This window comes from Arvicola amphibius, chromosome 4 (genome assembly GCF_903992535.2).
Source record: "Arvicola amphibius chromosome 4, mArvAmp1.2, whole genome shotgun sequence".
NCBI classification, from domain to species: Eukaryota; Metazoa; Chordata; class Mammalia; order Rodentia; family Cricetidae; genus Arvicola; species Arvicola amphibius.
This window is the reverse complement of record NC_052050.1, coordinates 59168240-59190814: the sequence shown is the minus strand read 5'-3', so window position 1 is coordinate 59190814 and position 22575 is coordinate 59168240. Positions and strand designations below refer to the sequence as shown.

The following is a 22575-nucleotide window of genomic DNA, read 5'->3' as shown; positions in this document are numbered from 1 at the left end:
TTTTCCTGCTTTTGGAAAGAAAGTGACACTACATGGCCACTGAGGGAAAAGACAAAGTCAGGTTCTCCGATCTTTCAGTATGAAAAGACAGACCAAGTACTTCTGACTTTTCTGTATCAAGTAAAGAATTAGAAACAAAAGATCAGCAGAGACTGACTTGGGACAAGGCATGACACAAAGGCCCTTGGAGCCATAGACTATGGTCTGCTCCCGTACCTTGTTTCACAGCTGTGGATGGGCTCAGCTTCCCGGACTTGATCTGAGCTTTGGCGAGATGCAGGGAGGCTGCCAGCAGCTGTGCTGCTTTCATGTATAACACCAGCTGCTCCACCCGCCTGCACCGGAAGACAGGAGCAGACAATTATCCTGGGAACTGACCACAAGACTCAGCATGCTAAATATCAGGCCACAGAGGACTTCATCCTCAATCCCCTCCCCTGCATGCTCCAGACAAGATTTTCCTATGATCCCTGGCAGGTGTCAAAGTTATTAACCCTCCTGCCTTAGTATCCCAAGTGCTGCATGTGTAATACCACACCTGGCCCCACCTTGACTCATTTAATTTTTTTAAAGACCTCTTATGAGGTTTCTTTCTTTCTTTCTTTCTTTCTTTCTTTCTTTCTTTCTTTCTTTCTTTCTTTCAATTTTTTATGGTTTATTTAATTTTTTTTACATGCATTGGTGTGAAGGTGTCAGATCCCCTGCAACTGGATCTTCAGACAGTTGTGAGCTGCCAAGTGGGTGCTGGGAATTGAACCCGGAGCCTCTGGAAGAGCAGTCAGTACTCTTAACCACTGAGCCATCTCTCCAGCCCCTCTTTTTTCTTTCTTTCTCTCTTTCTTTCTCTCTCTCTTTCCTTCCTTTCTTTCTTCTTTCTTTCTTTCTTTCTTTCTTTCTTTCTTTCTTTCTTTCTTTCTTTCTTTCTTTCTTTCTTTCTTTCTTAGATTTATTTTATTTATTATGTATACAGTGTTCTGTCAGCATGTTTGCCTGCAGGCCAGAAGAGGGCACAAGATCTTATTACAGACAGTTTGAGCCTGCTGGGAATTGAACTCAGGATCTCTCGAAGAGTAGTCAATGCTCTTAACCTCTGAGTCATCTCTCCAGCTCCTGTCTTGACTTTTAAATATACATTTAACTCCTAAATGGAGAAGAATTAGTATGGAGAAAGATATGTGAACTTTGAATATTACAGGAACACTGAAACAAAAATCTGTATGACCTCCTTGGTCATCAAGTATCTTCAGTTGTAAATTTTCAGAGAAAGGTGATGTTAAGGTCACATAATAAGTTTTTGTAACATCTCACACAATTAAACAACTTAGATTTCCTTTCAGCTTTTAAAAATGAGACATGGTTTTTTTTAACACATAACAATGCTTACATTTAAATACAAGTTTATAGGAAGCGTAAAGAAACTGGAAATGAATGACAGGAGGCACCTACCCCCAATCTTTGCTTAGCTGGCTGATCTGGTCCACGACTACACTCTCCTGAATCTGGTACAAGGACACAGCAGATGTGCACAGCTCAGGGTTCCCACCCCTCACTGCTGTTAGGTCCAGCACGCATTCAGTAAACATTAGCATCACGTTCAGATGGCGTAAGGTGTCTGTGTGTTCTCGCTGCAAAGGCAAGGTGTTTTATAACGTTTTACATTAAGGACTTAAATGTATTGTATATACAAGGTTTTCCCATACTTATGACTGTTGGAATGATCAAAGAAAACCAGTGTTTTTAAATTTTAGAGAGCTGTTAGAAAATAAATACAAATCAAACTAAATATTATACACAGATATTTCTGCATTTATTATAGCATCCACATAGGTAGGCTACAAAGGTTGCTGTGCTTTAACCAGAAAAATAAAACCAAACTAAACCAAAACCTGAATAATTGAATCAATATGTGTAAAACAAAGACATAACAAATAGGCGGTAGGATATACTACTGTTATATGGAGAAATGGCTCAGTGGTGAAGAACACTGGCTGGCTGCTCTTGCAGAGGACAGGGCTTCAATTTCAAGCACCCACATGGTGGCTCACAAATACTTGTAACCCAAGATCCAGGTGATCTGATACCCTCTCCTGACCGCCATGGACAACAGGCACACAAATGGTGCATAGATACAATGCAGGCAAAACGGCCAAATACTGTATATGTGGTGTGTGTATATACATACACTTTTTTTTTTTGAAACAGGGTTTCTCTGCTTAGCCTTGGCTCTCCTGGAACTTGCTCTGTAGACCAGGCTGGCCTTGAACTCACAGAATCACCTGCCTTTGCCTCCTGAGTGCTGGGATTAAAGGTGTGTGCCACCACTGCCAAAGGAAAATAATTTTTTTTTTTGTTTTTAAGACAGAGTTTCTCTGTGTATTCCTGGCTGTCGTGGAACTCACTCTGTAAGATCAAGCTGCCCTCGAACTCACAGAGACCCAAATGCCTCTGCCTCCTGAGTGCTGGGATTAAAGGAATGCACCACTACTGCCCGAAGAATAAAAAATTTATAAAAATTTAAAGATTACAAAGAGCCGGGCGGTGGTGGCGCACGCCTTTAATCCCAGCACTCGGGAGGCAGAGGCAGGCGGATCTCTGTGAGTTCGAGACCAGCAAGAGCTAGCTCCAGGACAGGCTCTAAAGCTGCAGAGAAACCCTGTCTCGAAAAAACAACAACAAAAAAAAAAAGATTACAAAGATAGGTTTGGAGAGATGCTCAGCAGGTAGAAGCACTTGCCATGCAAGCTTGAAATTCTGAGTTAATCTCTAGAACCCATCTGTAATCTCAGAACTGTTATAGTGAGATGGGAGGTGAAGAAGGGGAAATCATCCAGAAACCCATGGGCTAGCTATAGGAGCACACACTGCAACACAAACAAGAGAGATCTTGTTTCAACAGAGTCCCAGAACCAACTCCCCAAAATTGTTCTCTGACCCCATATGGCATAAATGTGGCACCTATGCCATCATAAATTAAAATATTACAAGGACACTCTTAACACTAAACTTTTTCTTTTTTCTCCTTTTCTGAGATAGGGTCTTGCTATGTACACAGGCTAGTCTATAATTCTATCCTGCTTCGCCTTCTGAAGCTGGAATTACAGCTGTTGCCAACAAGTGCTATGTATTTTACAGCTCAGTGAGTTTTAAGTCTGGGGTGGTTTTTAGTTGAGAGTGATTCACAATAAAGCTCTGATTTTCAGATGAGAGCATGAGAGACATTCTAAAGGATGCCCTTTCAAGACAATTTCAAAATTCAATTCTAAAATTTTCTTCTTTAATTATAAATTTATTTTAAAATTCCAATTAAGATTAAACATTTATTTAAATTGTATGTGTGTTAGTTAGTATGTGTATCTTTCCATGATCAGTCTCCACTTGTTTTTTAAAAAATTATTTGTATTTATTAGTGTTTGTGTGTGTGTGTGCGTTGTATGGGCATACTTGTGCAGGAATATGAAGGTCAGGTGATGATGTCAGGTGTCCTCCACCACTCCCTGTGTATTCTTTTGAGGTAGAGTCTTCCCCTGAACTTAGGGCTCCTATTTTTTCATCAGGGCTGGAAGCCAACAAGCTCCAGTGATTTCTCTGTCCCCTGTCCCCTAAGAAACTGTGGAGTTACAGGTGGGTGGAGACACCTGGCTTGTTACCTGGGTGCTAGATTCCAAATTCTATTCCTCAAGAATGTGTATTAAGTGTTCTAAATCAAATGTTTTGTGACAGAGTTTTCCCTTAAATGTGAAACTGTGATTCAGACAGACTGGCTGGCAATAAGCTTCTGGAATCCACTCCCTTCAGGAGTGGTTATAGCCATGCCATGTCTGTTATAATCTGCTGGCCTGGTCTGTCACCTGTGTGCACTGTCCCTTTAAGAAACAAGCCCACCCTCTCCCAAACTGCCAAGGGAAGCAGATAGCCTGCCTCCTCCAGCCTGAAGAGGTAACTTCTGCACTCTCCCCCCTTCCTCCCCCTCACTTTTCCTTCCTTCTCCATAACCCACTAAATAAACTCTATACCCAAACTCTCTCTGCATGATGTTATCTGTCTCCCACCTACCAAGGTGACCTGCCAAGGCCTCAGGGGACTCTCCATGACCTCGGGTCACCTGCTGCTACCCCTTGTGGGGCTGGCCTTCCCCCGTCCCCTCTTATATCTTAAAAAAAAAACCACAGACCCCCACTACTATATGTTTAAAAAAGAATAACAATGTCTGTCTTTTTTTTAAAGATTTTATTTATTATGTATATGATGTTCTGTCTGCATGTATGTCTGCAGCCAGAAGAGGGCACTAGATCTCATTATAGATGGTTGTAAGCTACCATGTGGTTGCTGGAAATTGAACTCAGGACCTTTGGAAGAACAGCCAATGCTTTTAACCTCTGAGCCATCTCTCCAGCCCTGTATGTCTTTTTTTATGTGGGTTCTGGGACCCACTTTCAGTTTCCTGTACATGGGCAGTAAGCATTTTACTGAGTCATTTCCCCCAGACCCCCAAGTTTTTCTGAAACAGGCGAATAAAGCACTAGAATTTCCAAATGTCTCTCAGTTTTGTGACAGCATATTAGACTATATTCACCAATACATAGAGTGTTGTTCTTAAGTTGGAGTGAGGAACTGGGAGATACAACTCCAAAATCATAAAATGATCTCTGGTTCTAGATTTGTGCTCAGCATGGGACAGATAACATACACTGTGGTTTTTCCTGTAGAACTGGATCCCCAGAGGGAAATTACTGATCTATGAGTGTAGCATCTCATCTGCTTAAGCAGAAATATTTCTGTGTTAATGACTCACCTGGTAGTATGGCTTGTTACTATTATTATTGACATAGGGTCTTTCTATGCAGCTCAGGTTGACCTCAAACTCAAAACACTCTGCCTCAGCTTCTAAGAGCTAGAGTTATAGGTATGTGCCACCATGTTGGCATAATTATTATTTTATTTTATAATTTAGTATTTTTATTAATTTTTTGAGAAGTTCATGCAATGTACTTTGACCATATTAACTACCTAATTATCTCCCTAACTCCTCCTAGATCTATTATGACCTCCTTACCTTCTAATCTTCAGGTCCACATTTTTTAGTAACCCACCAAGTCCAATTTGTGCTGCCTATATACTTATGGGTGTGGGCCATCCACTGGCGCTACAGAGGCCACCTCCTTAAAGGAAACTGCCTCTCCCTCTCAGAAGCCAAACTGTCCGCAGACTGGCATTTTAAATCTACGTTTAGATGCTTTTTACCTAATGAAGGAAAGAAAGTACTGAGGATAAAACATTATGTTTCTAGGGAAAATCTTTTTTTTTTTTTTTTGTTTTGTTTTGTTTTTCGAGACAGGGTTTCTCTGTAGCTTTGGAGCCTGTCCTGGAACTAGCTCTTGTAGACCAGGCTGGTCTCGAACTCACAGAGATCCGCCTGCCTCTGCCTCCCGAGTGCTGGGATTAAAGGCGTGCGCCACCACCGCCCGGTTAGGGAAAATCTTTTAAATTCCTACAAATAGAGTTGGGCATGGGTGGTGCACAACTGTAATCTCAGCAATGGTGACTTCAAGGTCAGCCTCGCCTACACAGTTTTAGGGCGTCCAGGGCTACCTAGTAAGATCCTGTCTCAAGCAAACAAACAAAACAAAAAAGGGATTTTGAAATTTCAGAAATATTTGATATAATTTGTTCTTTCATTATTGTTAGAACACCACATCAGATCAACAATATATTCACACACCTCGCAATCTCTTCCCTACCTCCATCAGTGTCTCCTCTGGTAGTTCAGGGGCTTCAAAGGTGATGAGTCCCTCTAGGCTGGGTGGTGAAGCACCATAAGGCACATATCTCAGGCTGGGAGCTGCCTCTGCTCCTGGTGGGGAAGAGCCCAAGCCCGGCCCAGGTGGGGAGCCCACACACACACGGCCACTTGCAGAGCACAAGGAGCCTCCTGAGCTGCTGGACCCCACTGCAAAGAAACAACACATGTAGCACATGTCCAAAGTAGTCAGAAGAGGCTTTCATACTAACTTCTCATTTACTGAGCATAACCTATTCAAGTGACAAAGAAAATATTTAAAGAAAAGTCCCAGGCTCCTCATTCTATTTGAATATATAAACATGGTCTCTTTACGTATATACATACATACACACACACCCACACATACATGGATGCCTACCCACCAGAAGAAGGCACCAGATCTCATAGATGGCTGTGAGTCACCATGTAGTTGCTGGGAATTGAATTCAGGACCTCTGGAAGAACATCCAGTGCTCTTCTGAGCCCTCCCCAATCTCCCATATAGTATATAATATATAGCATATAGTAAAGTATGGTATAGTATATAATAATTTTACTTTTCATGTTACTTCATTTACTTCTGACATATAACTCTTTAAGGAGGGTAAACAGCTGCAATCACTTTACTGGAACAGAAACCAAAGCCTAGAGAAGTAAAGTGATTTGTCTGACTTCACATAGCAGAACAGTCATGTAAGGCACTAGAACACTGCTCCTTACCTGAGGTGGTTCTTGTTCGAAGGACCATGTGAGTACAAGTAGGGGCTGTGGCACTGTGTGGAGGAGACCCCACAGTGAAGAGGACAGCTCTGGCACTTGCTGCTGCTCCTGCTGGCAATGCCAGCATAACACTACAGGCTCCTGCAGGAGCTAAAACAAAAAGTTGGCCAGATATTAGATTACATTCACAGTATCCTATATGGAACATAAGAAAACATATTTTTATATTAATTTTAAATGTTTATTATTTTAAATTATGTGTATGTGTGTGATGGAGAGTATATACAGGTGGGTACAGATATCCACTAAGGCTAAGCATCAGATCCCCTTGGAGTTGGAGTTACAGGCAGTTGTGAGCTGCCTAATGTGGATGCTTGGAGGCAAACTCATCCAATGCAAGAGCAGTAAGTCCTTTAACTGATGAGCCACCTCTCCAGGCTTGTTTAATATTAATTCTAAAATTCTAACATTAATTCTAAAATGATTATTCAATATATATTTCCAGTAAGAATATTTTAAGGGTCATCAAACTGGGTCAGCATGAGAAATTGCCCTCAAAGCTGATGACCTGAGTTTGACACCTAATAATATCCTGAAGGTAGAAGAACTGCCTCTGGCAAGTTGTCCTCTGCCTTCCACATGCATGCAGTGACATGTGCATGCCTACATACATATATACACATGCAAAATAAAAAGCTTAATGTAATTAAAAAGAGTTGGGTGTGGTATGTCACATTTATTTATTTGGTTTTTCAAGACAGTGTTTCTCTATGTAGCCTTCTCTGGTCTGGAATTTACTCTGTAGAACAAGCTGGCCTCAAATTTGGAGATCCACCTGCCTCTGCCTCCTAAATGCTGGGATTAAAGGTGTGTGCCACCACCATCCAGCTGGTAGGTCATATTTTTAATCCCAGCACTTGGGAGGCAGAGGCAGATAGATCTCTAGGAGTTTGAAGAGCCTGGTCAACATTGTGAATTCCAGGCAGACAGGGCTACATAGTAAGTAAAAAAAATCCGTAGCCGGGCAGTGGTGGCACACACCTTTAATCCCAGCACTTGGAAGGTAGAGGCAGGCAGATCTCTGAGTTCGAGGCCAGCCTGGTCTACAAGAGCTAGTTCCAGGACAGTCAGGACTATTACACAAAGAAAAACTGTCTCAAAAAAAAATCTGTAAGAAAAGAAATTTAGAGTAATATTACTACCTCTGTGAATCTTCACACCAAAGCCTAGTATTCAAAGTTTTAGATAGTTACAAAATATCTAAACTGCAAGTTAAATCTGTTGATAATTAGAAGAATTAGACACTGAGAACTACAAATAAAAATACAAAGGGAAGGGGCTGTAGAAATGGTTTAGTAGTTGGGCGGTGGTGGCGCACACCTTTAATCCCAGCACTCGGGAGGCAGAGGCAGGGGGATTTCTGTGAGTTCGAGGCCAGCCGAGTCAACCAGAGCTAGTTCCAGGACAGGCTCCAAAGCTACAGAGAAACCCTGTCTCGAAAAACAAACAAACAAACAAACAGAAACAAAAAACCCAAACCAAAACAAAAAAAACCCCAACAACAAAAAAAGAAATGATCCAGTGGTTAAGAGCATTGGCTGCTCTTCCAGAGGACCTGGGTTCAATTCCTACTACCTAGCCAGGTGGTGGTGGTGCATATCTTTAATCGTAGCATTTTGGAGGAAGAGGCAGAGATTAATTTCTGTGAGTTTGAGGCTAGCCTGGTCTACAGAGTCAATTCCAGGACAGCCAGACTACAGAGAGAGACCATATCTTGAAAAACAAAACAAAACAAAAATCAGTTCCTAGCACCCACAGGGCAGCTTACAAGCATCTGTAAGTCCAGTTCTGAGGGATATGGCACACTCACACAGACATACATGCAGGCAAAACAACACAACACAAACAGGAAACACCCAAGTTTAAACAAGGTATATCTATGCCTTCAGATAGATATCAGGAAGAACGGGAGGGTACAACAGGTACTAGTCAGGCTGGGGCTGGTGGATTGACTTTGGATTAAATGAAGGGTAGCTGAAAAGTTCCCCCATCTACCAAAGCATGCAGAACCAGCAAGTTTAGTTCAGAGCCTTTTAACAGCCAGACATTTAAAAATTATTATCTTTATGTGACCAAACAATAAAATATTTACATATAAATCATAAACATCAAAGAAGAGATCTTAAACTGAGGGAATAGCTAAATAAGTACTGTAGTTTTGCTTGCTTTAAGATGTCCATATATTACTTTTTTGAAGTTATTTAAGTGTAGCAGTATTTTGCTCAAACTTATATATGTGCACTATACATGTGCGTGGTACTCAAAGAAACCAGAAGAGGTGCTGGATGCCCTGTGCCCAGAGTTATGAACAGTTTTGAGCCCCCAGGTAGGTACTGGGGACTGACCTGAGTCTCCTGTACGAACAAGAAACATTCAACTACTGAGCCATCTCTCCAGCCCCTATAAATCATTAATTTTGAAAGACTAGGATAGAGCTCAATGGTATGTGTATGTGTGTGTATATATATTATATATATAATATATATAGTACATATATTAATATATTACCTGGTATGACAAGGCTGTAGGTTCAATTCCTAACACTATAATCGGTCTACATAATAAGTTCCAGGCCAGTCAGAGCTACACAGTAAAACACTGTCCTGGTGGGGAAGCCGAACAATATGTTACTAGTCTCCCATTAACTTTAGTGCCAAGCGACACCTCTAACTGAAGATGCCTAAGAAATGAATGCCATTCAATGTCAGACACTGCTTTATGTTGCCATCTTTCCTTATTCTGCATCTTAAACTGCAAGGTTAACTTTTTCTAAGAAAGTAACTAAAAAGACATGGCACACAGCTTACTAACCAGAAGCTTTCTGTCTTGATTTACAGAGCACAGAACATACAATAACTTTAGATAATACTGGAGTGTGCATCATCTGACACAACCTCATAATCTTGTCCCTTAACTAGAATTGGAACCATGCATCATCTGCAAGAAAATAACATGTTTATTACCGAGCCTGGCCTAGAAAAGCATGGCTAGGTTATGACTACAAGATGTTTTAATGAAGAGGTTGTGGGACTTGGAAACTGACATCATTTCCTGATCACTGCACTCTGAATTTTTTCCTTCCCTATATGAACAGTGACTGTACTGAGTTCCTTAAGGTGTAGATTTAAAAAATATTTTATTTCATGAATGTGTGCCTGATTGTATACATGAACATACAGGAACTGCTGGAGGTCAGAAGGAAGAGTTACTGGAACTCCTGGAACTGGAGTTACTGACAGTTGTGATGCTGGTGTGCCAGAGGCCTGGAACCAGACCAGTGACTCACTGCAGTGAACATTTCTGGGCGGTGCTGAATGGACAAAAGGGTTTACTGCATGACACACCACAGCTCCCAGTGCCACTAGGAGGAATGAAGAGGGGTTGGAGAGGCAGGAAAGACAGGAGCGAAGTGGGTTTTTTTGTTTGTTTGTTTGTATTATTTTTAGTTAATTTGGAGGGTTTCTTGGGGTGCTGTGAGAGGTGGATATTGAGAATCTGGGAAGTGAGCAAGATTGGTGTACATGTGAAATTCCCAAAGACTCAATAAAGAATTGTGTTATTAAAAAAATTTTATATAGAAAACTCTTTAGAAATGAACGGAAGAGTTGAGCTATTGCCTTATTTGCATAAAAATAAAAAGAATAAATCTTTGACTTGAGGTTACACTGATATACTTCTTACTGGAGAAACGGGTCAGTGGATAGAGCACTTACTATACTATTCTGAGTTTGGATCCTTAGAACTCACATGAAGCTAAGCATGCCTGTTATCCCAATGCTTCTAGGGTAAGTGGGAGGTGGAATCACGAGAATCCCTGGAAACTCATGGCCTTGTTGGCCTAGCATAGCCAGCACTGAGTAAGACTATCTCAAACATGGAGAAGGTGAAGAATGGCACTGAGGGTGTCCTCTGCCTTAAACACACAGTGTTACATGCATGCCTCTACTTTCACACACAAATATGAATATACACACAGATTGTTAAAAGCTTTTTCTTTGTTTTTTTGAGATGGTTTCTGTGTAATCCTGCCTATCCTGGAATTCCTTCTGTACATCAAACTGGTCTTGAACTCAGAGATCTGCCTGCTTCTGCCTCCTGAGTGCTGGGATTAAAAGTGTGCACCACTACTCCCTGGCACAGATATTTGAAAAAAAAGATAAAAGAAATATTCCTAAATAAACAAAAACTTAACAGAGCTTGAGACGACCAGATTTGATATTCTGACAAGAAATACCAAGGAAAAGTTCTTCAAGTCTTAAGTAACTGGCCCCAGAAAGTAATCCATAGAGGTGAGGGGGAAATAAAAGTACATTAGATAAAGGTAAATATGTAATTATTAAAGAGTGTGACTGCCCCCTCCTTCTCCTTTCTCAAATGATTTGAAAAGTAACTTTGTAAAAATAACATGCATGGAGCTAGAGAGATGCTTCAGCAGTTAAGAGCATTTGTTGCCCTTGCAGAGAACCTGAGTTTGGTTTCCAAAACTCACATGGTGACTCACAACCATTTGTATCCCATATGCAACATGCACAAACATGGTGCACATAAATACATGAAGGTAAAACATTCATATTCACAAAACAAAATAAATAAATCTAAAACAAGAATAACATATAATTTTGTTGTTGGGCCTGCAACATAAATAAATGTAATTTATTTGCTAATAACATAAAGAATACAGATGAAAACAAAGCTGTATCTGAGTAAAATATAACATTAGATGGAAACTCAAATCCACAGAAGCAACTAAAAACAACCAGAAATGGTAATTAAGAAAATAATGTACTGAAATATTAATGTAAATTACCTTTTTATTAACTCAGCTTTTTTTGGCAGGTGGTGCTGTCTACGTGCTGAGTTCCTTTTTTCTTTTTTTTCCTTTTTTATTGATATTTTTATTGAGCTCTACATTTCTCCCTGCTCCCCTCCCTGCCTCTTCTCTCCCCCGTTCAACCCTCCCCTAAGGTCCCCATGATCCCAATTTACTCAGATCTTGTCTTTTTATACTTTCTACTTCCCATGTAGATTAGATCTATGTAAGTCTCTGTTAGCATCCATATTGTTGTCTAAGTTCTCTGGGACTGTGGTTTGTAGGCTGGCTTTCTTTGCTTTATGTTTAAAAACCACCTATGAGTAAGTACATGTGGTAATGGTCTTTCTGTGTCTGGGTTACCTCACACAAAATGATGTCTTCTAGCTCCATCTATTTTCCTGCAAAATTCAAGCTGTTGTTATATTTTTTCTGCTGTGTAGTACTCCATAGTGTAAATGTACCACATTTTCCTTATCCATTCTTCAATTGAGGGGCATTTAGGTTGTTTCCAGGTTCTGACTATGATAAACAAAGCTGCTATGAACATAGTTGAGAACATATCCTTGTGGCACGATTGAGCATCCTTTGACTATATACCCAAAAGTGGTATTACTGGGTCTTGAGGAAGGTTGTTTCCTAATTTTCTGAGAAATCGCCATACTGACATCCAAAGGATTGTACCAGCTTGCATTCCCACCAGCAACACAGAAGTGTCCCCTTTTCCCCACAACCTCTCCAGCATAAGTTGTCATCAGTGTTTCTGATCTTGGCTATTTTTTCAGGTGTAAGACTGAATCTCAGAGTTGTTTTGATTTGCATTTCTCTGATGACTAAGGATGTTGAACATTTCCTTAAGTGTCTTTCAGCCATTTTAGATTCCTCTGTTGAGAGTTCTCTGTTTCCATTTTTTTTTAATTTTTATTGGATTATGTGATCTTTTGGTGTCCAATTTCTTGAGTTCTTTGTATATTTTGGAGATCAGACCTCTGTCTGATGTGGGGTTAGTGAAGATATTTTCCCATTCTGTAGGCTGTCGTTTTGTCTTTTTGACCATGTCCTTTTTCTTTACAGAAGCTTTTCAGTTTCAGGAGGTCCCATTTATTAATTGTTTCTTTCAGTTTCTGTGATGCTGGGGTTATATTTAGGAAGTGGTTCCCTGTGCCAATGCCCATTTTCTCTTCTTTTTTTAAAAAAATATTTATTTATTTATTATGTATACAATATTCTGTCTGTGTGTATGACCGCAGGCACCAGACTCCATTACAGATGGTTGTGAGCCACCATGTGGTTGACTGGGAATTGAACTCAAGACCTTTGGAAGAGCAGGCAATGCTCTTAACCTCTGAGCTATCTCTCCAGCCCCCCACTTTCTCTTCTATACGGTTCAGTGTGGCTGGCTTAATGTTGAGGTCTTTGATCCATTTGGACTTGAGTTTTGTGCATGGTGATAAATATAGGTCTATTTTCATTTTTCTACATGTTGATATCCAGTTATGCCAGCACCACTTGTTAAATATGCTTTCTTTTTTCCATTTGATATTTTTTGCTTCTTTATCAAAGATCAGGTGTTGGAAGATGTGTGGATTGATATCCGGTTCTTCTATTTGGTTCCATTGGTCCTCCTGTCTGTTCTTATGCCAGTACCAGGCTGTTTTCAGTACTGTAGCTCTTTAGTAGAGTTTGAAGTCAGGGATTGTGATGCCTCCAGAAGTTCTTTTATTGCACAGGATTGTTTTGGCTATCCTGGGTTTTTTGCTTTTCCAAATGAAGTTGAGTACTGTTCTTTTGAGGTCTTTGAAGAATTTTGCTGGGATTTTGATAGACACAGCTTGTTTTTTTATAATATTTAAAAATTATAATTTAAAATATTTTATTATTTCCAATTATGTGTATATCTGTCTGTGCACATGACAAGAGCCCCAGAAGGTCAGAAAATACCTTGAAGCTGGAGTTACAGGTGGTTGTAAGTCTGGTTCCAGAGGCTCTAACACATTCTTCTGGCCTCTACAGGCACCTGGCAAAGGTGGTACACATACATACACACAAGCAAACACTCATATTCATAAAAATAAAATCTAAAAAAGTATCACATTGGGGGCTGGAGAGATGGCTCAGAGGTTAAGAGCATTGCCTGCTCTTCCAAAGGTCCTGAGTTCAATTCCCAGCAACCACATGGTGGCTCACAACCATCTGTAATGGGGTCTGGTGCCCTCTTCTGGCCTGCAGGTATACATACAGACAGAATATTGTATACATAATTAATAAATATTTTTTAAAGTATCACATTTTCTTATATGTGTAGAGTAACAATGGTAGCACTAAGAAAGGAAATGGAAATTAGTACTTAAGAGGAGTAATTTTTTATTAATTTTTTCATTTATTTTACATACCAACCACAGTTATCCTTCCTTCCTCTCTTCCCACTGCCTCCCCCTACCTCCCATCTATCCCCCATCCACTCCTTCTATATTCAGAAAGGGGCAGGCCTCCCACAGGAGTCAACATGTCAAGCATTTCATATCACATTGAGGCAGGACTACGCTCCATCCCCTGCATCAAGGCTGGGTGAGATATCCCTGCATGGGGAATAGATTCCAAAAAGCCAGCTCATGCACCAGGAACAGATCCTGGTCCTACTGCTGGGGACCCCCACAAACAGGCCAAGTTACATAATTGTTATCCACATGCAGAAGGACTAGGTTGGTCCCATAGGCTCCCTAGCTGTTGGTACTGCGTCCATAAGCTCCTGATCATACTCTTGACTGATGGAGGAGAGTTATCTGTCTATGTTACTTTCATTGGTTAATTAATAAAGAAAACTGCCTTGGCCCTTTAAGAGACAGAAAATTAGGTAGGTGGAGTAGACAGAACAGAATTCTGGGAAAGAGAGGGGAGACGCTTCAGGCAGTCTCCATGCTTCTCCTCTCCGAGATGGACGCAGGTTAAGATCTCTCCTGGTAAGCCACACCTCGTGGTGCTACACAGATTACTAAATACGGGTTAAAGGAAGATGTGAGAATTAGACAATAAGAGGCTGAAACTATGGGTGAGGCAGTATTTAAATGAATACAGTTTCCGTGTAATTATTTTGGGTAAAGCTAGCCGGGTGGCAGGACACAGCCCGCCGCTTCCTTCTACACTTGACCCACCCCCCTTGCTCGTACAATCCCTGAGAGGAGTAATATTTCTATATGTTACTAGAATCAAGTTAGTGTAAATTTCAAGTTGATGGTGAAAATATATGGTAAGTCCTAAGGCAATCGTTAAAAACTAAACAGTTAAAAAACACCATTAAGGGAATCAAAATGTGACATGAAACTGATCACAAGAAAGCAGTAAAGATGGAACAAGGGCAGAGTGTAGTGGCACACATGCCATCCCAAAACTCTAGAGGCAGAGGCCAGAGAATAATAAGTTTGAGGCCAGTCTGGCCTATCTATTAAGTTCAAGGCCTGGCAGGGTTGCACAGTGACAGTCTGTCTCAAAAAAAAAATCAATATCCAACTTTATACATGTACACAGGACATGTTCTAGCACCAAAGACATTCTTTTTTTTAAAAAAATATTTTATTATTTATTATGTATACAATATTTTGTCTACATGTATTCCTGCAGGCCAGAAGAGGGCACCAGACCTCATTATAGATGGTTGTGAGCCACCATGTGGTTGCTGGGAATTGAACTCAGGACCTTTGAAAGAGCAGGCAATGCTCTTAACCACTGAGCCATCTCTCCAGCCCCCACCAAAGACATTCTTAAGTTAAAAAGAAAAAGACAACATTAACAACTATTGAGATTCCACAGTCCTTCTCTTCAGAAACCGTATAAAAAAATCAGAATGAAGTGACATATTAACGCCTATGGTCCTTAGGAGTTGTTCTCTTCAGACTAGAGAACAAATCCAATGAGGTAATTTGTTGCCCAGATACTTTTTAAAATTTTTTATGGTTTATTTAAATTTATGTGCATTGATGTGAAGGTGTCAGATTCCCTGGAACTGGATTTTCAGACAGTTGTGAGCTGCCATGTGGGTGCTGGGCAGGGAACCCGGGTCCTCGGGAAGAGTAGTCAGTATTCTTAATAATCACTGAGCCATCTCACCAGCCCAACCCAGATACTTTTTAGAATGTAATAAATACAATAGAGAGCTGGGCATGATAGCTGGGCATGGTGGCACATGCCTTTAATTCTAGTACATCCAGGAGACAAAGGCCAAGTGGATCTCTAAGTTCTAGGCCAGCATCATCTATGTAGTGAGTTTCAGGACAACCAGGACTATGAAAAGAGACCCTGTCTCAAAGAATCAAAACAAAACCCAAACAAAAAAACCTAGAGAAAACAAGATTATGATAGACTGCAAGATGTGGGTATATATAATACTTAGGGATGCCTAGAATACATTCCAGAAATTTTAATTGCAGACAACCCTGGGGTAAGGATATGAAATCTCGCTGGTGGTTTTTTTTTTTCTTATTTTTGGATAAACAGTTCAGATAATCTCAAAAGGAGTGGTCAATATATATAAACCCTGGAGCAACTCTGAAAGGTCTAGGGGCCTTAGTAACTGGATCTTTCTGGGATTCGGCTGCTATTTAAAAAAACAAAAAAGGTTTGAGAGTACTGTGTTTAGGCTAACTTCAGCCAGGACAATCCTACCAACAATAACATTTTGGTCACAAATCTTCCAATCATAAGAGTATTGCTCATCAAGCTACTGAGTAAGATTTGTTTGGATGGGTACTGAGAAGGAAAATGAGATGAAAGAATGACCTCTACAACTATATAAAAATATGTATTTGTGTTGTTTTAAGCCATCAAGCTTGTGACAGTTTATTATAAAGTAATAAATTACGCATATGCTAACAAATTACCTGTTGACAAGTTAAGAACATTTTCTTACCTATATCCATAGGTCGTTCTGTATTTAAACTATCTGTGCTGCCCTGGTGTCCACCTAATGGCACCTTTACTTGCTGGTCTGATAACTTCCCAGTACTGACAGATCTAAAAAGAACAGTGATGTGAATAATAGGAAAGCACCTTTTAAAAACTGATAAAGAATACTTCAGCATATAGACTGACTTCTCTAACAAAAATAAAAGAAATGGTTTACTCAAGAAACTCAGGAAGAGCTCTGTAGTGGCTGGTTTGGGTATCAACCTGATATAAGCTAGAGTCATCAGACAGAAAGGAGCCCCATTTGAGGAAATGCTTCCATGAGATCCAGCTGTAGGGGATTTTCTCAATTAGTGATCAATGGGGGTAAATATCAGCACATGGTGGGTGTGGCTATCCCTATGCTGGTGGTCCTGGGTTCTATAAGAAAGCAGGCTGAGCAAGCCATGGGGAATAAGCCAGTAAGCAGCACCCTCTATGGCCTCTGCATCAGCTCCTGCCTCTAGGATTCTGCCCTGTTTGAGTTCCTGTCCTTTCTTCAGTGATGGACAGTAATATGGAAGTGTAAGCCAAATAAACCCTTTCTCCCCAACTAATTCCAAATGTATATGGTACATATTATTAATCACATGGCATAAACCACCTACTAATGTATCTTATTGCTTTTACAACAGAATACACTGATTTATAGATTAGTTTTCATTAGTCTTTTACCTGCCAAATACTGTCTTGCTCTGCAGCTCAGATCGTTGCCTCTCACTTCCTTGGACTAAGAGGCAATGGGTACATGCACGAGGGTCATTTCCATCTTTGGACTGGCTTTCAACAGGCCCATGACGAGTAACCAAGGCTAAGAGGTTAGAAGACGCTTGTGTTTTAGGGATTTTGAAAGGAGCTGTAGTCTAAAGAAACATATAAAAGCTAGTTAATATGATGTACAAAATGTTCAGAACAAGCAGGATATACGGTACACTCGTCATGAGTATAGATTTGGGACACAAATGTAGATTCAAATACTGGCTTTGTATTTATGAGTGATGTTTTATATGATGTTTATAATATGGGTTGTTCCTTTAAGCTCTTTAAGGCCCAACTGCCTTTTCTGAAAGGAAAACACTCAACCCAGTAACTGTTCACTACAATTATAACTATTCTTATGATGTATCCTTTTATAAGGTACCAGTTCATAAATATAAAAGGGCTTAAGAAACACACCTTAGTAGGAGAACCAATGATTGTTGGTAAAGGAGTTTTAAAGAACCAGTCAGAACTCCGTGGAGAGGACCCCATGTGCTTGGTGGGAGAGGTTCCAAGGCTGCCAGGCCGACTAGGCTGAGGTGAGTAACTATACCCAGCTCCTGCATGCGATGGACACACGGGGTCGGAGTGCTGCTTTCTGAGCTTCTGCTTGCTCTGATAGATATCAGTGAGGGTGGGGGCGCTCTGTAGTCTAGCACCCAGCAAGAGTGACTGTGGTGACTGGGTCTGTGGCACTGGAGAACCTATCAACAAAATGAAGGCAACATTAAAACCCACAGAGAAGTGCACAGATAAAACACAGGAACTGAAAAAGGCAATCTACGTGTGTCCAAGGACAGTGAGTGTCTCAAGGAGTGCACGTGGAGGCCAGAGAACAACCTCAGGTGTGGGCCCTTGCCTTCCATGCTGATTGAGACATACACCTAGGAGACTAGGTATCCCTTTTCCACATAAATCATGTTGTCCAGCGAAGATCACTAATACTTAAGTTCCACTAAGACACTCTCTGGAGTTTCTTGCAAACCAAATTATTACTACTAACATTAAGAGTATGTAAGTATCCCCAGTATCCAATCTGACACCAAAACCAGGTTTGGTGGTACACATTTGTAATCCCATAGTCAAGAGGCTAATGTAGGAGGATCTCAAGCTTAAAGCCAGCTTGGTACTATACAACAAGACCCTGTCTCAAACAAGTAAACAAAAAACCCAATTAAATAACAAAACCTCCAATAATTATAACAACATAAAAAATATCAATTTTTATTAAAAGCATGGTGGTGCATGCTTTTAATCCTAGTACTCTAGAGGCAGGTAGGTCTCTGTGAGTTCGAGGTCAGCCTACTCTACATAGTGAGAATTCCAAGACAGCCTGCACTAAATAGAGAAACCCTGTTTTTAAAAAAATAAAACAACAACAACAACAAAAACCAAATAAACAGCCGGGAGGTGGTGGCAAATGCCTTTAATCCTAGCACTCAGGAGGCAGAGGCAGGCAGATTTCTTTGAGTTCGAAGCCAGCCTGGTCTACAAGTGCTAGTTCCAGGACAGGCTCCAAAGCTACAAAGAAACCCTGTCTCGAAAAATAAATAAATAAACAAATAAACAAAAGTAATTATATAGCTTTGTTACTTACCATTCCTGCTTGATCTCATTCCAAACCTGACATTTATTAAGAACATTACTTAAAAAAAATTTATATATTTTATGTATGAGTGCTCTATCTGCATATACACCTTCATGCCAGAAGAGGGCATCAGATTCTAACTCAGGACTACTGGAGGAGCAGACAGTGCTCTAAACCAGAGACCCCTCTCCAGCCCTTATTATTCTATTTTTTTTTTTATAAAAATAAACTTAAATAAGTAGAAAAGTAAATGTCACGATCAGGGAAATTTATTTAAATGTTCCTTTAAAAAATTAAAAAATTAAACAAAATGAGTGAAAATTTTAATAATATGTGATTTCTTTAATTATTCTACTCATTACATGTTCACATAGTAAATGTGACTTATAAAAGTGTGATTTACATGTACCTTTCTAGGAATATGCATTATCTAATACAACAATAGAAACACGCACACATATATTTTTTAAAGTTTCTTCTTTCCTCCTTCTTTCTTTTTTTGATACAGTTTTAATACAACATGCTGGCCTCTAACTTGCTATTTAACTGAGGATGTTCTTGAACTTCTAATAATTCAGAGTTCTGGGATTACAGGCGTGGTTTTATATGGTACTGAAGACAGAACCTAAGGTTTTGTACATGCTAGGCAAATACTTTACCAACTGAGCTACATACCCAGCACCTTAGTTTCTTAAGGTTAATTATAAAGAAATCTTATGATCACAAGGAGATATTAGACATATGACACATTAGAAACAATAGACAAAAATTCTAAAAAAAACAGTATAGGATAAGGAATATATCATAGCAATTCTGTTTTTTTAATAAGACTGGAAAATATAACTCAAATTGACTCATAATAAATATATTTTCCTACCTGAGGAGTGTCTACTCCTGGCTTCATGGCCCTGAGGATGCCCACAACAGCACTGACTAAACTGTTCAGGAATGGTACCAACTAGAAATGAAACAAAGAAGAAGAAATTTCATTTTAAGCAATAAAGGACAGAAATGGGCAATACATACACAAACTGCTTAATCTGTAGTAGTTTACATAATTCTAACTGTAAAAGATTTAATATATCTAATCAATGTTTAATATATCTAATAGGTGTCAGGAAGGGTAAGATTTTAAAAGTATTATATAACCATAAAACAAATAAATGCCCCCAACAGGTAGGTCGTCATAGCGTAAGTACAGAATTTGGATAAATGTGGGGCTTGTGGGGTTGCAGGCTCCAGCTCAGTCCTTACACATCACACTGGTGCTGAGGTCAGGTTCCTGACATTTAGGTCTGTTGAGTAGGTCATGGAAATTCATCTGACAGCTCAGTGCTTCAGGGCTATTCTTGTAGTCTGGACAAAACTTTTTAGGCTTTGCTATAGTCTGAGACTCTTCTTTCCTGATTTTTTTTCTTCCTCTCCCAGATGTCAAATCTGTACTTTGGTCTAAAGTCTTCACTGCTTCCTCTTGACCCTCCCCTTAGCCTTTACAGGTGGTTCTCCAAGCAATCTACTGGATATATAATACCTTCTTTTCATCTATCTTACTATGAACACAAACTTCCAGGAGCAAGAAGTTTCAGGGTGTTTACACAGACATAAGACGTTTATAACAGGAATGGGCTCTGTCCAAGTTGTAAGGCAATGAGTGCTTTCAGCTTTTTTTTCCAGTTTATTTATTATGTATACAGTGCTCTGTCTGCACGTATGCCTGCAGGCCAGAAGAGGGTGCCAGATCTCATTACAGATGGTTGTAAGCCACCATGTGGAGCTTGGAATTGACCTCAGGACCTCTGGAAGAGCAGCCAGTGCTCTTAACCTCTGAGCCATTTCTTTCAGCTTTAAAGGTAAGGTTTGGTGGCACAGGGAACCACTTCCTAAATATAACCCCAGCAGCACAGACACTGAAAGAAACAATTAATAAATGGGACCTCCTGAAACTGAAAAGCTTCTGTAAAGAAAAAGGACATGGTCAAAAAGAAAAAACGACAGCCTACAGAATGGGAAAATATCTTCACTAACCCCACATCAGACAGAGGTCTGATCTCCAAAATACACGAAGAACTCAAGAAATTGGACACCAAAAGATCACATAATCCAATAAAAATTAAAAAAAAAATGGAAACAGAGAACTCTCAACAGAGGAATCTAAAATGGCTGAAAGACACTTAAGGAAATGTTCAACATCCTTAGTCATCAGAGAAATGCAAATCAAAACAACTCTGAGATTCAATCTTACACCTGAAAAAATAGCCAAGATCAAAAACACTGATGACAACTTATGCTGGAGAGGCTGTGGGGAAAAGGGAACACTTCTGCATTGCTGGTGGGAATGCAAGCTGGTACAACTCCTTTGGATGTCAGTATGGCGATTTCTCAGAAAATTAGGAAACAACCTTCCTCAAGACCACTTTTGGGTATATAGTCAAAGGATGCTCAATCGTGCCACAGGATATATGCTCAACTATGTTCATAGCAGCTTTGTTTATAATAGCCAGAACCTGGAAACAACCTAAATGCCCCTCAATTGAAGAATGGATAAGGAAAATGTGGTACATTTACACTATGGAGTACTACACAGCAGAAAAAAATAACAACAGCTTGAATTTTGCAGGAAAATGGATGGAGCTAGAAGGCATTATTTTGAATGAGGTAATCCAGACACAGAAAGACAATTACCACATGTACTCACTCATAGGTGGTTTTTAAACATAAAGCAAAGAAAGCCAGCCTACAAACCACAATCCCAGAGAACCTAGACAACAATATGGACACTAACAGAGACTTACATAGATCTAATCTACATGGGAAGTAGAAAGTATAACAAGACAAGATCTTCTGAGTAAATTGGGATCATGGGGACCTTGGGGGAGGGTTGAAGAGGGGAGAGAAGAGGCAGGGAGGGGAGCAGGAAAAAATGTAGAGCTCAATAAATATCAATTTAAAAAAAGGTAAAGTTTGGATATTGTCTTTGCAGACCATAGCATGTTCTAGTGGCACCTGTAAGGGTGAAACGAGGCCAAGATTTGAATTTTTTTTAGCTAAAAACAGAATGGATGATGAGGCTCTTAAATTTTTTTTGTTTTGTGTGGTGCATGAATGTGGATGCCAAAGGTTAATGCTGGCTGTCTTCTAATACTTTTTTCCTTGCTTTTTGAGACATGGTCTCTTATTGAACCTGGGGCTCACTGCCTGGACAACTTGCCCTGCCTTCCCCTAGGGCTGTGGTTACAGATGCACACTGCTTTTACATGGATTCAGATTCAAATTCAGACCTTCATGCTTACATGAAAAGCACTTTACCCACTGAGCCATCTTCTCAGTCCCTAAACTTAAAAACACAGTGTCAGTGAGTATCTGGATTCTGACTACAGATGACCACATACCATCCTGGTACTCTATGCAGGAGATATTACAGACCTAGGTGCTTTGGCCTCCCTTACGTATTCTGACTTCAGAAATGTGTTTCTTTCTTTCTTTTTTCTTGTTTTGAGACAGGGTTTCACTGCAGTTTTAGAGCCTATCCTGGAACTAGCTCTTGTAGACCAGGCTGGCCTCAAACTCACAGAGATCCACCTGCCTCTGCCTCCTGAGTGCTGGAATTAAAGGCGTGCGCTACTACGCCCGGCCTCAGAAATGTGTTTCTTAATTTCACTTAAAATGTAGTTTATCTTTATGTTCGCTGTAGTTTCTGGTATTTCCTCTCTTTTAGGCTTTCTTAAACAACCACCAAGGAAAAGTAGAAGGATCTATAACAAAGCTGCTGACATATTACCACTCTGAGCCAGAAAGCTTTTGGTGAATGTGATCCAGGATTGTATTTTAACTAGTTTTTGCTCATTTTAGTGTTAAATCGGGAAACATTTGATATAATTTAATCCATGGCTTAGGCTAACCAGAAGATGAGGATCCTTTTGA

General features: G+C 40.0%; 1 protein-coding gene across 3 annotated transcripts in view; it reads right to left on the bottom strand.

Moving 5' to 3' along the window:
* Positions 1 to 22575, bottom strand: part of Ulk2 (unc-51 like autophagy activating kinase 2) — a 77915-nt gene that overhangs the window by 5372 nt on the left and 49968 nt on the right. For all 3 annotated transcript variants that reach the window (XM_038325932.1, XM_038325933.1, XM_038325931.1), the window contains 8 exons: positions 19532 to 19612; positions 17484 to 17770; positions 16983 to 17170; positions 16273 to 16376; positions 6500 to 6649; positions 5739 to 5947; positions 1447 to 1625; positions 217 to 335 (listed from right to left, as the gene is read on the bottom strand). In XM_038325932.1, the coding sequence (XP_038181860.1) occupies positions 217 to 335; positions 1447 to 1625; positions 5739 to 5947; positions 6500 to 6649; positions 16273 to 16376; positions 16983 to 17170; positions 17484 to 17770; positions 19532 to 19612 (1317 nt within the window). The remainder of the gene's footprint in view (positions 1 to 216; positions 336 to 1446; positions 1626 to 5738; positions 5948 to 6499; positions 6650 to 16272; positions 16377 to 16982; positions 17171 to 17483; positions 17771 to 19531; positions 19613 to 22575) is intronic.